Here is a 17,325-nt window from a genome sequence, read left to right on the forward strand (position 1 = left end):
AAGGGCTGGGGCATACGCAGAAGTCAGAGTCGCCAGCTTTTCCCGACAGAATGTGAGGGTAAAGCGTTGGCTGGAGCCCCTGGGAGCACGGAGTTGACCTGAGTGGATGCAGCAGGGTTTGGGGGTAAGATCGGAGTTCAGTAGGATGGGCTGACTTTGAGATGCCAGAGGAAGAGGCAGCTGGTCTGTGGTGGGGACCTCGGGGGGTCTGGGCTGCAATCCAGCCACAGGTGCCTAAAGCCGTGGGACCTGATGGGGATGGAAAGGAGATTCGACATCAAGGGGCCGAGAGGGGCTGAGGAACCAGCGCAGGAGCTGGGAGAATTCACATCCCCGGCACCCCGGCTGCTGCCCACAACATGGGTGCAGGTCCCTGGGCCATGCACACCGTCCGGGGCCTCTGCAGTGCTGCAGAGAGAATGAAAGAGTGAGTGTAGCCCTGACCCTAATCGGAGACCCCAGCGAGAGGCCTTCTGAAGGAGGGACGGATGTGCTTCCAGGTTGGAAGCTCTCTGAGCTCAAGTTAGCAACGGAGCTAAGTGGCCACTACGGTTCCGGGGCACAAGGCCTCACGTGCCTGCTGCATCACACCCAGGGCAGTGCTGCAGGCCAGCCGGGACTGCCTCTTCCTTGATGCTAGGAACTCACACTGACTTTAGTTTACTCTGTGAATAAGGAGGGGTGCACGGAGACAAGGATGGATCCTCTTTGGCTTACTGGAATCCTTTAATCATTTTCAGCGTTGAATTAGGAGCTGACTATTTCAAGCAGCTTTCATTCTGAGAAGGAGTTTCAGAGCCATCTTTTCTGCAAATCCCAGCACAACCTGAAGCCTAGTCATTCAGATCAACTCAGATGCTGATTCGGAAAAGCGCACTGGAGCTGCCACGGGCCAGCCCGTCGATGACACGGTCTCTGCGGTGACCGTGATGCTATAGGCTCAGTGGAAACGCGAAGGGAGCTCGTGATGCAGAATCTGTAAACCATGGGTGGGGCTGTGTCCACAGTCAGTCTTCGTATCAAAGGCTCTTGGGCATCATTTATTCACCTCTTCTTTCAGTTACCACAGAACACAGACACCAAACCACTTGAGAGAGCAAACTCAAAGCTGACCCAGTCACTCCGGAACGTATCAGGATCACAGGGGAGGCTGCCTCACACTCGGGGCTCTGTTCCCTCCTCTGCAAAGTGCGCTGTTCCGAGGACTCAGTAAACCGGTCCCTCTGAAGCACGCAGCCGTGCTCAGCGAGGGGAGACAGGGTTACTGTGCTCAAGGCGGCTGTGGAGGGGGTCCCAGCGGGCTCCCCTTCAAGCTGGATGAGCCACACAGACACCCAGACTGTCCGAGGCTGAGCAGGACTTGGAGATCCTCTGCGGACCGACGGCAAGTGGCCTCCTGGATTCCACCGCAGCGAGTGGCAGTGCCAGGCTGGGCCCCGCCCGTCCAGGCTCCGCCAGTGCCTCCCGGCAGGCGGTCTGCACCTGCACCCGGGCTTTGAGCAAATGCTCACTTGCTGCCGCTGGCATGCTCTGTCCTCGACCACAGTGTGCTTTCTCCCAGCCTGTGAAGCACAGGCTGGGAACTTGCAGACTAGGTGTGTTTGTGTGAGGAGATGCGGGGGTCTATCCCTCCCTCTTATTCAGATGGACATGAGCTCAGTGACTTGTCCTGACGTCCAGTCGCACCCACACACCTGCCCTGGCTCCGACAGACACAGTCAGGAGTGTACAGATGGCTGGTGCGGTCACTGAGTCACCCCTTTTCCATTCTGGTCATGAAAGCAGCATAAGAAAGCCAGCAGTGAAAGGGCTAGAAGATCACTGAACAAAAGCTTCTTTGTGTCCTTCAGAAAGCTTAAACCCTAAAGGAGAGACGCGTCAGCCTAGATGTTTCTCACGGATCAGAGCAGGTGGGCAGGGGCGCCTTGGAGGTCATCAGAGAACGTGGGTGAAGAGCTGACGGGCTGAGAACTGCCGTCAGCTCACAGACGGGGTTTCTTCTCATTCCTCCACTGGGCTGCGTGCATTGGAAAACGCGGGGCAGGTGGAGGGACACGGAGGCTGAGGTGGAGGGACAGGACCGGCGCCACTCCTGCTCTGTCCCGTTCAGACGAACCTCCCGTTTAAGGGCTGGTGGGTCATCACGGGTTTCTGTGAACACACATGGACACGTCAGCATGCACAGGTGGGTACGCACACAGATACACGGGCGAGAGCACACGCACACTCACGCAGGCGTGGGCACAGAAATACACGGGCGAGCACAGAGGAACATGTAAACACACAGGTGTGCACACAGGTAGACACGCACTTAGCTATATGACTGTGTGTACATAAAAACACACGGCACGTACACAGACACACACACGGGAGAGCACACAGACGCGCACATGGGCTTGCTGGCCAGGAGGCATCGGTCAACCCCCTGCCGGGTTTTTTTTTACTCAACCTCTTTCTGCCTGTTTCCCCAGCTATGGGTCAATGACACCGACCCTCATCAAATGGGCTGTAAGGACGGCAAGTATGTGACGATCTAAAGCTCTGAAGCACGGAAGGTGCGTTCGAATTTGAAAGTGTGTAGACTTTCAAGCCCCCGCTGGTGATTTCTTATCGCCCGCCATCAGCCCCTGGGGATGGCCACGCTCTGGCCACGGTCCAGGCGGCCTCTTCCGGGCTCAGGTGGGGCCTGGCAGGGAGCCTCTGCCCTCTGTCCTTTCCTGTCGTCTGGGGCGGCCTAACGCTGGCTGTATCGGACACGTGTGCCCCATCTCCCCGTCTGCCGACACAAGGCTCGCACACAATCATCAGCAATGAGTACTGTGAGAAACTTTGAAAACCCGATTAAAAACGGAGTTTGTGGAAAGAACAGAGCAGTCGCTCCGTCTTCCTGGACAGCGAAGCCGTCGACTCAGACTCTCGTAACCGGCATGAAGCCATAATGACTGCTGGGTGGTCGCAGTGTGGACAGCTGTGGGGATGGGGGTGTTTGCACCTGACGTAGGCCACTGAGACCTCATGCCCACCCCTGGGACGTGGGCATGACTCTGGGGTCCCTAGAGGTCAGCTGTCTCTCGCCGTTGCAGCCCTGTGTCTGTGGGGTGCCGTGGGCACCCAGGCAGCTGACACGCCCGTCAGAAAAGCTGGTGCTTTCACCAGGCTCTCGTGCGGCTGCAAACACCAAGGACCGTGGTGCCAGAGAAGGGTGTGCAAGGTGCACTTCTGCGGGCATCAAGGCCATGACCCCGCCAGTACAGCCTGATGTCCCCTGGGCTTTGGGAGGCACTTCACGTTCTTTCTGCAGAGAGCCCTCTCCCACGGAAGTCGGGGGACAGCCTTGACGCCGGCACCTGCACAGGTGGTTCAGCTGAATGACCTTTACAGCGCTGGGTGGGCAGGTGGGGCTGCGTGGGGAGTCCTCACTGCCTCATGCGCTGTCCCCATCCCCAAGCCCAGAGCCCCCCGGGGCCAGGCGACCCCGTCACTGGTACACTGTGTACCTTTAAGAAATGTTTCTGTTTTCCTTTAGACCTTTTGCTGATTTTACTATTCCTGTTAGTGTACCCCAATTCTTTACTTTGCAAACTTAAAATCAACATGTCAATCTGAGAGAATTTTAAAGCCGCCTCAGTGAAAAGAGAAAACTTACTGCAACGCTGTGGTTGGCGGTTTCCTTCCTGCCACTGGGGTTTCTCTGTGTCAGGGATCCGCGGGACACGGACTTCCGATCGAAAGAGTCATCATCTTTGTCTTTGAGGAAAACAGGAGGCGGGGGTGCTTATTAATCACAAACTTACCCCAAACAAGTGTCTTTGCTTCCTAAGAAATTTTAAAAGGAGCATAAAAACAAATGTGCCGTCCAGGACGAAGCTGATGTCCTCGTCACCACCAAGACATCAAGGCGGGCTAATTATGTCCTGTGCGCTCTAGAAGGTGGGGAGCTTTGCACCATTATTAGCACGATTTACATCGCAGGACAAGGAAACCACCGCTGCCACCACCGTCAACACCCTTATGTGCTTCAGGCAGCAAATTCCAGGTATCCAGACACCACGTCACTGCAACGGTCCCTGAGGGTGGCCCGAGGGTAATGGAGTGTCCTTCGGGCATCAGTGGCATGACATGCCGGGTCCCACGGGTTACGCAGAAATATGGGGCCCCGACTGGCCATTTTCATGCCCCTGAGCTCACCTCCCAGGCCTGGGGGACGAGGGAAGCAGGTGACTCTTACCTTGACTTCTGGGGTGATCACTGAGCTTTCTCCTCACAGGATAGGGTACAGCCACCACCTGGAAGAAAGAAGCCGTCTCTGGGCGTCAGTACCTTGCTGTAATTGTTAGGAACACCGGGGAGCTAGGTTTGGATTTCTCATCATTCCTGCAGATTCGGATTAATCAGGGCAACTCTCTTCTGTTCCTGGGCAAAATTTGAACTTTTAACAATATTAAAATGCACGCTATCAATACATTATGCAACAAATGCCGGAATATAAAAGAGCTGCTTAGCTTTCGGAGAGCTGCAGCCTTGGGTGGGTACAGCGGAAAAGCCCAAGTTCCAGCCCCACAGACAGGTTCAAATCCTATCGCTACCCCTCACCACCGTGACAAGGACGATTTACATCTTCTCTCCGAACTGTCTCCTCATCTGGAAAATGGGTCAGCAGCCCCTGTACAGGATATTGGAAGATTAACTGTACCTAATACATTCTCAGCGCCCCATGGCGGCTGGGCCCCCCACCTTTCTTTCCCTGCCCCTTTCCTGTTGCTCACCTCTCTACTCTGGGCTAATTCATTCGCTGTTTTGCCTCTTCAAGGGGGAAGCTGAGAGCAAAACAGCCTGACTCCCTGGAAGTCCTGCCAATGCCTGACTCCCTGCGATTCAGCCTGGCTGGTTTTGTGGGCTGTACCAGGAGGCTGGCTGCAGACACGTTCAGGCTGGGCTTCCCGGGACAGGTCAGGGAAGACCACAGCCCCGAGAAGAGGGTCAGGGTGGGGCTGGGAGGCCGGACTGAGACCGCCTGTCGCTGGTCTGTGTGGTCTCAATCCAGTATGTCTACCTCCCCCAACCTCAGGCTCCGCACTGGAGCAACAGGGGCGATATCCACACCTGCTTACCAGGTTGTTTGAACATCAAATGGAAGGACGGAAAAAAAATACCATTTTTAACTACGAAGAGCTACCCACTGCTGTTGTCACGAGAAGCACAAATGACTAGGTGCTCATCACAGCTCACAAGGGGCGTATCAGGCAGCAGGCAGGACCCGGAGCAGACGGCCTGCTCTGTGCGTCCCGCCCATACCCCGCGTCCATCCTTGTGCCGTTTCGCGCACACCGGCTCCCGCGCTTCGCTCCCACGGCCGGGACCCGCGGCTCCCAGGGGAGGCCCGTCCCCGGGCCCTGGAGCCTGCTACGTCTGTGAATGTTCGTCACACAGGACAGGGGGGCATGGGGGGCAGTACGTGCCCAGCACCCGGCCCCCGTGATGTGCACTGTCTCCAGGGCTCTGTGTTCCTCTCAGCCAGTTCCCCTGCCTGGGGTCTGCCCTCTGCCCTCTGCCCTCTGTCCCACCCTCCCACTCCCCTGGCTGGGCTTTCCTGGATTTTCCCCGACAGACACCCTATGGGGAGACCAGCCTGTGAGACTTGCCAGGTTTCTAAAGTCCCAATGTTTCAGCTCCACCCCCCGCCCCCTCCGTACTTGTCACGCTTCTGGAAAAGTCGGGCCAACCGTTCACCCGCTTTCAGCCTCTCGAGCTTGGATGTAGTGACACGTACCTCGACCTCATCTGAAGGGTCTGCACGCGGATTCTTAGGACTCTGGCCCAACTTCCCAACAAGCTGGGGAAGAAATACCTGGAGAACAGGGAAGGAGCCTGTGCTTATGACTGCTCGTCTGACCTCCTGCCACAGGGCGGGCGGGCAGGACACACGGAGGGTGTTCTCTTTAGTCCTCGGTCTGGAAGGCCGGGACGGCACGGCAACACCCACAGAGCACACACCACTCCAGGGCTCTGCGCCCAGGGCTGCTGGGTTTAGCAAATTAAAGTACAGAACGCCCAGCTGGCTTTGAACTTCAGATAAACAATGATTAAATTTTTTTAGTGTAAGTATGTCCCAGATATTGCACGGAAATACTTATACTAGAAGATGACTTGCTGTGAATCTGAAATTCAGATTTGATTGGGCATCCCGGCAGCCGCATCTGGGCCTCCCCTAAGAGCATTTATCATCCTTCTGCCAGATTTCCTCATACTGTGATCTGTCTGGAGACTCCCGACTTGAATCGGGGGGGAAGGATGTTGGTCTCAGGTCTCTGTCCTGGGCAGGTCCCCATCCTGCTACCGTCACACCCGCCTTGCAAAGCGCTTTTATGAAGGCCGCCAACACGAGGTGCTGTCCAGCCTGCTTCCTTTGGACTTTAAAGCGTGTGTGTGTGTGTGTGTGTGCGCGTGTGCGTGTGTGTGTGTGTGTGTGTGTGTACCACGTGGCTGTGTTTCCAATTCTCACGCAGGAGCTGACGGTCCCCCCATATAGCACTCTTTTCCGTTAGAAACAACACTAGCAAATGAAAAGGAATCCCAGCGCAGCCCACAGGTCACTGACTGCAGAAACATGAGGCTGGCAGATTAAGGAGGAGGGCGGTGGCTGCCCCGGGGGCTCTCACTGCCAGGCCCCGGGCTGCCCTGTGCTCCTGGCCAGGGCCCTGCGGCCCCTCCACTCACCGGGAGGCTGGATTTCTTCCGGGGCTTTGCCGAGGTCCTCACAGTGAGCCCTGCAGCCTGCAAGGCTGCAATCCTGTACTCGATATCTGACACCTGGCGGAACCACAGACAGACAGACAGATGTCACTTGGACGTCCTTTCAACGTCACAGGACAGGAGGAGCTGCTGCCCCCGATTCACCGATTTCATCGTGCTTCCCCTAAGATGGGCGACCCGCCCAGGGCCACTTCCTGGGCGCCCCATTTCCATCCGTCTTCCATGGCTGTCGGGAGGGTCACCCCCAAGCGGGGGAGGGGCTCCATACATTTTCTGGGGGCTCATCCATGAGGGATTGAGGGAGGGGTAGTGACGGGGGGAGAGCTGAAGGCAGAGCCTTCTGGGAACAGGAAACGGGCCCCCTTCAGGCCCGTCCAGATCCCTCCCACAGCCCCCAACCCTTCTCACGGTCCTTGGGGCTCTCTGGAATCTGCTCTCCTCCCAGACACTCCCCTTCTCATTCCTGGGCTCTGGCGCAGGGCTCCACTGCGGATCCCCGAACACGCCACATTCGACACCGCCTCGGGGCCTTCGCCCGGCTGCCTTCTTGTATTACCCCTTCCCGACCACCCTTCGAGGCAGCCGCATCCGAGCGCTCCCTGGGGCTACCCTCTCCTCAGCCTCGGCGACTTGTCCTGTCTCCTCCCACTAGAAGCACAAGCTCCAGGAGCGCAGGGGCTTGCCCTGAGGTGCCCACAGCTGCATCTTTCGTGTCTACACACTGCCCGCCGCACTTGGGGTCCCGACTGAGAACTGCTGGCTCCATAGGAAGGAATAAATGAACGCAAAGTTCTCAGGCTCTCTTGCGCCCCCTAAGGCGCACGGCCTGGGGAGGCGCCCCTTCTTCCTTGGGGACGGAAGGGCACTTGCTGAAGAGAAAGGAAGCTGGAATGAATGGACAGTGGGTGCTGGGTCCCCTGCACTCGGACGGGCAGACCTCCTCTCCTCTGGGGTCAGCAGGGGGAGGGCAGAGCAGAGCCCAATCACCTTGACTGTCTCTGGGAGACCCTGGCTCTGTCCTTTGACCTTTGCACACCACTAACACACCTCCTACCCTAACTCAAGCCCGGGACCCAAGTTTACAGGATGCCCCTCCGTCAGAGTCTGGTCCTGAGCCCCGGGGCTGTCCTAAAATCTAAGCCTGCTTCTGGAGAAGCCCTCCTCATGGGGCAGGGAGGGGTAAGTGTCAGCATCTTCCTTCCGTGGCTGAAAACGCCACCTGTCTCTTGTCAACCTAAAAGGGAAATGGGCAGGGGTGCGGCACAGGGCGTGGCGTGGAGAGTGATTCCACGGAAAGCCCCAGGAGCCTGTCCTGGAGCCGACAACGTGGGCTCCCTGTGTGTGAGCCCTTCGGGGGGCTGACCACCCTTGCCAGGCCTCCAGGGCCCCCACTATCTATCTGGGGGAGCCACCTGCTCCCGGGGCCGCCGGGGCTACCTCGCTCTCTGTCCGCTGCACCTGAGAGGCCGTGGCGGCCACTCTGTCCTCCAGCTGCGACAGCTCCTCGTCTGTGGTCCTGCTGGGCTGCACGGGGTCCTGGGGGCCCCGGGCCCCCTTCTCCCGGCTGGGCGTCTGGCCTGCAGCTGTGCACACCTAGGAGAGGGAAGCGCCGCACGTGACCACCAGCGGGGGAGACCGCAGGGCTCGCCCCAACGCACGTCCCATCCTGGAGGTGCCCCTTTCACTACGCCAGGAGCTGCCTGGCCAGCCGGGCAGCCCGCGGTGGGGCGCCGTGCGCAGCTGGGGCCAGGCCCCCCCGGCCCCGCCTCCGAGTGCGTGCTGCCGGGGTCGCTCAGGCAGCCTCACCTCCGGGGCGGCCCCGGGGGGGTCCTCGCTGGGGACGCTGCTGCCCTGCTCCGCCCCTCCGTCCTTGCCCTCCTCCTCAGATGAGGCCCGCTGGTCACCGGCGCGGCTGATCAAGGCCTCCAGTCTTCTCTTTAGGGCCGCCTCTTCCACGTCGGCGCCTGTGGGCTTGCTGCCAACTGGACACTGAGATGGACGAGTGGCTGATCTCAGCCGGTTGGTCACCTGGAAGCGCTGAAAGCAGAAGCAGGGCTCCGGAAAGCACCGGCCCCCAGCACCCCGGGGGCTTGGCCGGAGCTGCGGCCTCATCTATGCCCCACACGAGCTCGGCCAAGGGGCCCGCGCCGCCTGTGCTCCAGAACCAGGCCCCGAAGGGTGGGATGTTCCTGGCGATCCTAACAGCACCCAGGCCACCTGAGACGCACCATTTTTCAACTTCTGTTCCCAAACTGGGTCCCCAAGCCACTTCCTAGGGTTTAAGCATCCTCATGGCGCCAAACCAAGACCTCAGCCCGGACTGTCTGCATCCGCCAGCTGAGGCCACGGGGTGCTGACAAGTCTGTTCTGGGGGTTTTTCTCGGTCGTCCCGTGATAAGACTGAAGTACACGACGGCCGTGTGGCCTCAAGCATCACCCGAGGGCTCGGGGTGGGTCCTGAACTTGCATAAACGCTACAGCACTCATGTCCACTGTCCATGCTATGTCTCTGTGTACCAGGCTCTGTGTCCACGGTCTCTCCCACGAGCCTCCTGTCGGCTTTGCAAAGGAATCGTACTCCTAGACGCGGGTCTGGAGCTGACTGAGAAGTGTCTACAGTGTACTTGTGACTCTTGGAAAACTGCAAAGTTGTGTGAACCTCTCAGTGATGTTTTCCATGACACAGTGAGTAGCACCCTTTGCCACTCACCCCTTCCTGAATCTAGCGCCAGGGAAGTTTGCCACCCAGGGTGGACTTGGAGGAGATTCATACAGCCCAGGATATCTATTTATCTGCCTTGGCTGGTGAGAAACTCAGAGCTAGACAGCGCTCATTTCTGGAAATCTCTTCTCCGAAGTTTAGCTAGGCCTCTGTTTCTTGAAATTATTTTTCAGGGTTGTATTCTTTTTTTTTTTCGTTACGTGGGCCTCTCACTGCTGTGGCCTCTCCCGTTGCGGAGCACAGGCTCCGGATGCGCAGGCCCAGCGGCCATGGCTCACGGGCCCAGCTGCTCCGCGGCATGTGGGATCCTCCCGGACCGGGGCACGAACCCGTGTCCCCTGCATTGGCAGGTGGACTCTCAACCACTGCACCACCAGGGAAGCCCCAAGGTTGTATTCTTTGGTCATAATTTTCTAAGTCTCTATAAGGGGGTGGGAGTCCCTCATTGATTCCAGCTCTTACCCTAATTCTACAGGTGGGGAAAGGATGCTCAGAGCCCCTCCTTTGCCCGGCCTCACTCAGTAAGCATCATACCAGGACCTAGACTGCAGTAAGCTCTGGCTGCTACCCGTTCCTGCACTCCAGCCAGCGGTTCACTGAGCAGCTATGTGTTTCATCTGCCTGTGGACACGAGCTTCATGTGAAGGCATTCAGTGTGTCGGTTTTAAGAAGTGACCAGAGTCATGTGAAAAAACCAGAAAAATGGCCAAATTATCCCAACTGCCCTTTACAGCCAAAATGACTTGCGAGGGGATAACGAGATTTAAAAGTTAAGGGCAGGGACTTCCCTGGTAGCAAAGTGGTTAAGAATCCACCTGCCAATGCAGGGGACACGGGTTTGATCCCTGGTCCGGGACGATCCCACATGCCACAGAGCAACTAAGCCCGTGCGCCACAACTACTGAGCCTGAGCTCTAGAGCCCGTGCACCACAGCTACTGAAGCCCGTGTGCCTAGAGCCCGTGCTCCCAACAAGAGAAGCCACAGCGATGAGTAGCCCACGCACTGCAACAAAGAGTAGCCCCCACTCGCCGCAACTAGCGAAAGCCCGCGCGCAGCAACGAAGACCCAACACAGCCAAAAAAAAAAAAAAAAAGTTCAGGGCAATTCCATCCCACAGAGCTTGCTCAGGCCAAAACCCTGGTGTCATCTGACCCCTCTCTTTCTCTCGTCCTGAATCCATCCCCACTGGCTCTGCCTTCAACAGGTACCCAGGGTCCACCTCCCATCACCTCTGCTGCCCTGCCTGGTTCACCCGCCACCTTGACCTGCCTGGACGATCCACCAGCCTCTTAACTGGCCTCCCGTTTCCACAGCCTGTTCTCAGTTTGCCAGGCAGAGGGCTCCCTGGGGGTCGGCGGGGGGACGTGAGCAGGGAGGCCGGTCGCTCATTCACTCACTGGCTGCCTCTCCTTCGGCCCACAAAGCAGACGTCAGAGTGTGAGGTGAGCGTCCCCCCAGGACCGCCTTCCGGGACTCTGAGATCCCCCTCCCCGTCCCTTCCTTCGGGGAGTGAGTCACCCGCTGACGATGCTGCTGGGAGGGGGGCTTCTGCACCACGACGTTACTCACACCCACAGTGCCTGTCGGGCTGCCTTCCGCCCCCTCGGCCCCGGGTGCTCCTGCCAAGCAGAGGGCAGTGCTGGCTATCACTTAATTTTCTCTGTGAATGGCACCAAGCAGCCTCGCAGACGAGTGCCGAGGGCTGGAGTGAGCTGACGGGGAAGCGGCACGTCTACTGGGACCCCTTTCTACAGGCTCCCAATTTCCCGAAGATGCTCAAAAAGCAAATCTCCTCAGAGGCCCCAACGGGTGAAGAGAACCCCTGTGACGTTCGGAGGGTAGATTCTATTGGGTCTGCTGGGAATAAATCTTTCAGAGCAAATGAGGTTGAGAAACTTCAGAATCCCCTTGAGAAATGGGAACCTGAGGCCACCCCAGGCAGGAGCTGATGAGGGTGTGGGGTGGGGATTTATGAGCTGCTGTCAGAAGGGGGCGCTGCTTCTACCTGGTAAATAAACACCCCACACATACAGACACACACACACACGCACGCATGTCCAACACACATGTATGCATACAAACACATATACACGTGATGGCAGCTGGCCAGCATGACAGGATACAGCTGGGGTGACCAAGGTATCCAAGTTTGAACCCCGAAAGCCCTATGTCCTGGGAACGCTTCGGCCCCTGGCAAAGAGGGGCACGGGTTGCCCTGGTGATGCTGGTGGGGGAGAGCGAGGCCCAGAGGGGGATCTGGGTCAGCCTCCAGGACGGGGTGGAGGCAGCCTGGGGTCTGGGTGGCTGGGGGTGAGCCCTGGGGTCCTGCAGGCTACCGGGCCTGCGTGGGGGACACCTGTCACAGACTCAGGTGAGAAGGCCTGTCCTGAAAGCATCCTGAGGGGCAGAGGGCCTCTCCCAGACCTGCGCAGGGGCGCTTCAGAGTGTGTTCCCTGCCGGCCATGGGCTCTGGAGTTCCCCTCCTGAGAGCCTGGGCCTGTTTCCTCAGCTAAAAACTGGGGACTGAAACTCTGTCTCTGGGTCAGCCTGGCCCCGCCGGCCCACAGAGGGTGTCAGAGGAGGGCACCTCCGTGGGTGAAGGTGGCTGTGGCCCTGGGGGCGCGTGGCTCCCACTGCCCACCCCAGCTGCCACCGGAGCTGATCTCCAGAGCCCTTGGGCGCTGCAGGGAGGGGGCCGGGTGCTGAACCGGGGCCGTGGCTCAGGCAGACTCGAGGCAGGGCCTGAGCATCGCCGCCCCTACGCCCACAGCTACCCGGCTGTCTGTCTGTCTCTCAGACGCACATGTGCATTAGACCAAGGGTTCTGTTCCATTCACTCCCCAGAAGGTGGCCCCTGTGCGCTGGGTACACCCTCACACACAGGGTGGGCAGGAGACCCCTGCCCGCTCCAACGGCCTGGACCCCCAGGCCGGATACTGCAGGACCAAGCGAGGTCCCCGGGTCTTCGCTGCTCTGACTTCCCAGCCCCTCTCTCGTTACATCCGCACCAAAGGCTCCACACCTGCGCCCCTCTGAGTTCTGCACCTTTGGCTGGGCCCACAGATGCCCAGGCTCTGCGCACAGCGGACGGCAGGGGCCTGGACGGGGCAGACGCCCCCCCCCCCCCCAGCTGTAGCACAGCGGACGGCAGGGGCCTGGACGGGGCAGATGCCCGCCCCCGCCTCAGCTGTACGGTGGAAACCCGTTCAGCTCTCTGAGCCCCATGCATGAGCTCCCAATCGAGAGTCTTCCTTGCAAAGCCCGTGTTGGTGCCTCAACCTCCCTTAACAAAGGGGCTTCAGTGGGTCAGCAGGCGGTCCCCGGCTGACATGTACTTGTTCCGCTCAGAGATCTGCAGCAGAGGGAGGGAGTCAGTAGCTGGAGGACAGAGCCACTCCGGCCAGCAGGACACTGGCACCTACCACCTTGGGAGCACCAAATTCCCAAGCAGTGGAAGGAAAGGTCAGGTGACCATTCGTCATGTGCCCTGGGAAGGTAACTGTGAGGCCCATTTTCTGATAGCCGGGGTTCTGGAACGCCAAGCAGAAGCTGGGAGTGGTACCAGAAGCGGAGGCGGGGGGCGTTGGGAGGATGAATAAAGCAGGACAGGTGACACATTCAGCGTCACTGCCGTGGCGCAGCCATTGTCACTGCTGAACCTGAGGTGCACAGGAAGGTGTGAATTGATTATGCCAGGCTGCTCAAACTAAAAGTCAGAGCCCCGGGTCAGCGTGGGCCAGGAGGCCTGCCAGGTGATGACCTGAAAGTGCGACTGGCTCATACCTTGAGTCACCAGCTCTTGAGTCACCGGAGTCTATTAACTCCCAGGCCGGGAAATGAGAAAATCAATTCTCCTGTTTTCTTCCAAGCCCGGCAGATGCATCTGGCCTGCCATTATCTCCTCTGTGGTCCACCTTGTTTTAAAAGAGGGAGATGGCTCCAGCAGGCTGGTAAGACGCTTTTGCATTGTTCCGCAGGTAATTAGTTTGATCTTCACAGCACCGAGGGCTCTGAGTGGGCAAATCTGCCCAGAGAAGAACACAAGCTGAGAAGCTTCAACACGAGGGTTTCGGCGGGAGTGGCCCCAGCCTCGAGTGGCTGCTGGTAACTGAGACCAGCTGTGGGTGCACTCATGGCACCTGAGAGGCAGTGATCAATACCTGGGAGGGGGATGCTCAGCAGACAGTCGTGTGTCCCCGGGGAGCGTGGTGGGCATGAACCCACGTCAGGAGAATAAGAGCTGACCCAACCAGGGTCCGGCACCGGCACAGTGAAGTACCACCTCCAGAGCGAAAGAGAAAGGAAAGCATCCCACGACGAGAGCTCGGAAAGTTCTCATCCTGATGGAGGAGGGACACGAGCTGGGGGCAGCACAGAGCCGTGGAGAGACCACAGCCCTCGGAATGGGAGGTGAGCTGCGGGCTGGTGGTTTTCTCTGAGCAAGAGAGCCTGTCCGCATGCCGCCAGGACAGCCTGGACGCGTCCCGGTTTTCCATCTGGGATCAAGAGCCGTTGGCCCCCTGTAGACACCCCCCAGCGAACACCTGTCTCTCAGGTGCTCAGGGGCCCAAAGTTGCTCGTGCCCCTCCCTTCGGCCCAAAGCGGGAGCCGCTCTGTCCCGTGTGAGCTCCGTCCAGGTAAATTACATGCTATCTGGACACACGGATGGCAACTTGGAATGAACTTCCGGTGTTTCCAACTCGTTTGCAGCAAAACCCAGATTTACAATTTAGGAATGCAGTACAGACAGAGGAGGAAAATGAGCGACTGTAGTTTGGCACCAGTGAGGCTTTCGTGGGGAAACCGAGTCAGTGTCTTTAGCCTGCGCTCTTGGGGCACCAGGGGCTCACTACCCACCACACGGGGCAGGGTGCGTGCCAGGGCTCCGTTTCCTGCACCTCCTTGATCTCAGCCCCTTGGAAGCATCCGTCCTGGGTACCACATGCTGTGCTCTCTCTGGCCTCCCTCTCAGCATGAGTGATTATTTATAGAAAGTCTTTGCTGACTATCCCTCACCCAGAAAGTCCTGACCACGAAGACAGGCAACAGGTCAGGGGAGGACCATTCAGACTGACCCCAATAGAACATTATTCTCGAGAACTCTCGAATCCCCAAGGCATGTCTGTGAGTCCTGTAAGAGTCGGCCCTGGGTCTTCCCCGATGCACAGGGACGCTACTGCCCTCTGGAGGCCGCTCTTTACACTGCCTGATTCCCTTTTCACAAAGATGCAGGTGAAGTCAGAGGAAGTAAATAAAGTCAAGAGAAAGAAATGAAGAAGAAGAATTCCAGAGACAAGATACAAGCATGAAACAGAGAGTAATTTTCAAGGAGGCATAAAGGATGACTGGTGTCAGTAGGACTAAATACCGGGATATGTGTTTTACTGAACGTCACTAAAGCTGCTAAATTAAAAACTTGCTGAAAATAGACAATTTAATTCTAGTCTTTATCCCATTGTCTTCTGGCCTGGACACTGGGAACTTCTCTGCCAGTGGTGGTTCTGCCACCCAGGGAGGTCTCTGTCTCTGCCCTGGGGAGGCCTCTGCCCCGGGGAGGTCTCTGTCTCTGCCCTGGGGAGGCCTCTGCCCCGGGGAGGTCTCTGTCTCTGCCCTGGGGAGGCCTCTGCCCCAGGGAGGTCTCTGTCTCTGCCCTGGGGAGGTGTCCGTCCTGACCGCACTGGCCCTCCACCATCATCCCGCAGCCTTCCCAGGGGCCAAGCCAGTCACTCCCTGGTCTGAATCAAAGGACACTTCCTTGCATCAGCATCTCCCCTGTTCCATAAAAGAAGAGTGAGCCCCTGGGTTGAATGGCAGAGAGCGGGGTCTTCACTGCAGGCCTCCTGAGGGCCTTTCGTGCCCTGCTGTGCTCAGGGCAAAGGGTCAGTGGCTTCTCTCAGAGGCGGAGGTCGGAGCAGGGGGTACGTCCAGCCCCGGGGTCGGGCCATGCTGCCGGGTGATATTATAGGGAAGAGAGCCAGCTGGGCCTGCGGGCACTGACTCTGCAGGGGGAGACGCAGAGTTTAAAAACTCCATGCTTCTGCCCTGTTGACATTTTAGATCAATTTTAGAACAACAAAAAAACCTCCCAAAACAAATAACAAAACACCTGACACTGATCCACCAGAAAGCCATGCGAAGAAAGGCACCTTCTTGGCCTTCCCTGGTGGCGCAGTGGTTGAGAGTCCGCCTGCCGATGCAGGGGACGCGGGTTCGTGCCCCAGTCCGGGAAGATCCCACATGCTGCGAGGCGGCTGGGCCCGTGAGCCATGGCCGCTGAGCCTGCGCGTCCGGAGCCTGTGCTCCGCAACGGGAGAGGCCACAACAGTGAGAAGCCCGCGTACCGCAAAAAAAAAAAAAAAAAAGAAAGGCACCTTCTACAAGTCAGGCGCTCCTCTTCGCAGATCATTCACTTCCGGAGCACAGCTGTGAAGGGACTGAGGCTGGAAGGGCCCCTAACCTGTTCTAGGTCAGCTTAGACTGAGGAAGGGCCCCCCCAACGTCCGAGCCCGGGAAGGGTGAGCCCCGGGCAGATCAGAGGGGGAAGCGGGTGCGGACGGAAGCAGAGGGCTCAGCAAAGGCCGGGCCCGCTGGCAGCCCTGCTTGTTATCCCCAAGGCCCTGGAGAGCAGTCTGTAGCCTGTGGCTGCAGCGCTGGACCACACCCCTCGTCCCAGGGCTTCTGACATTGCACATCTCTGCTGAGCAGGCTTGTGCAGTTTTATAGTTTTGAAGTACTTTTAATTTCTCAGCAATGAACTGATGTTAAGGTAAAAAGGCACCACCCAAAGAAGCAACTAGAATGCATTCTTTCCGGCCGCCTTACCTGCTTCTCAGACAAGGTCTGGCCTCTCCGTCTGGGATGGTGAGAGGACACCCTCTGAGCCCAGACGCTTTCTTCATCTGAGGTGTCCACGTCGGCCAGATAGTGGGATGGGAGCTGCTCATTCCAGAGGACATTTGTTCCTTTGGAGGAAGAGTGGGTTTGGATTATTTGGAGTGAAAAGCTGAAAGCCAATGGGCATTTTCTCCAATGAAGAGAAATCAGAAATCGAAGAAAACGGAGACATGATTCTACTCCATTGATATTATGGGGCTGAGATCCCTAAACCAAGTAAGAATGGAACAGAGTCCACGGTCCCACACTCGGAATTTCAGGAGCAGAAGCCCCTGCCCCGCCAGCACTCACGGGGGGCTCCAGGGTAGGAAAGCCAGGTGGGCAAAGCAAATGTAATATAATTACATCACACGGACTTCCACGCGCTTCGGGTGTGGCGGACACGCGTCCCGGGAAGTTTCCACGAGTGGAGGTGACTTTGGGAAGTCTTTCCACATTGGTCACCGGGGACTGCTTTTCCTGCCAGCCTAGTGATTCGCAGACTCTCGTGGGCACGGGTCACCTACCGTGTGGCCTGAGACGCTTATTCCTGGGCTCTGTTGGTGGAAGAGCCCCATGTTCTCACCAGAAAGTACCCCCAGAGCTCCAGGTTGGCCTGGAGGGCACCACATCCAGCCGTGCCGGGAGGGGGAGGGCTTGACCCTCCTGTGAGGTGCCCCACAGGAGCCAGGGTCCCAGGAATCAGCTGCACGAGCTGTTTCTGTGCTTGACGTGCAGCCGGCCACATGGCCCTGCCAGCACCCTGAACGACTTGGGGGCAAGGCCCTGAGCTCCAGCTGAGACTCTGGCCCCGTGGACACTGTGGTTTCAGCCTGGGAGACGTGCGCTAATGACCTGGCGGTGCCGTGTTGGATGCCTGGCCCCCGTAAGCTCATAAATGTGTGTTGTTTTAAGCTGGTAAGTTTGTGATGGGCCATTATGTCTCAAGGGCTAACAGATGCAACCAAGGGCTCA

At 58.1% G+C, this 17,325-nt stretch overlaps 1 protein-coding gene across 2 annotated transcripts in view; it reads right to left on the reverse strand.

Moving 5' to 3' along the window:
- Positions 1–707: 707 nt before the first annotated feature.
- Positions 708–17,325, reverse strand: part of MLPH (melanophilin) — a 43,901-nt gene continuing 27,283 nt past the window's right edge. The window contains exons 9-16 of one of the 2 annotated variants that reach the window (XM_067740119.1): positions 16,300–16,439; positions 8,560–8,742; positions 8,191–8,346; positions 6,718–6,810; positions 5,771–5,848; positions 4,229–4,286; positions 3,647–3,747; positions 708–2,151 (exon numbers count right to left, since the gene is read on the reverse strand). In XM_067740119.1, coding sequence (XP_067596220.1) covers positions 2,107–2,151; positions 3,647–3,747; positions 4,229–4,286; positions 5,771–5,848; positions 6,718–6,810; positions 8,191–8,346; positions 8,560–8,742; positions 16,300–16,439 — 854 coding nt within the window. In that variant the 3' untranslated portion in view covers positions 708–2,106. Of the gene's footprint in view, positions 2,152–3,646; positions 3,748–4,228; positions 4,287–5,770; positions 5,849–6,717; positions 6,811–8,190; positions 8,347–8,559; positions 8,791–16,299; positions 16,440–17,325 lie in introns of both variants that reach the window. The other variant, XM_067740118.1, reaches the window with a different exon arrangement.

Source organism: Pseudorca crassidens, chromosome 6 (assembly GCF_039906515.1).
Source record: "Pseudorca crassidens isolate mPseCra1 chromosome 6, mPseCra1.hap1, whole genome shotgun sequence".
NCBI lineage: Eukaryota > Metazoa > Chordata > Mammalia > Artiodactyla > Delphinidae > Pseudorca > Pseudorca crassidens.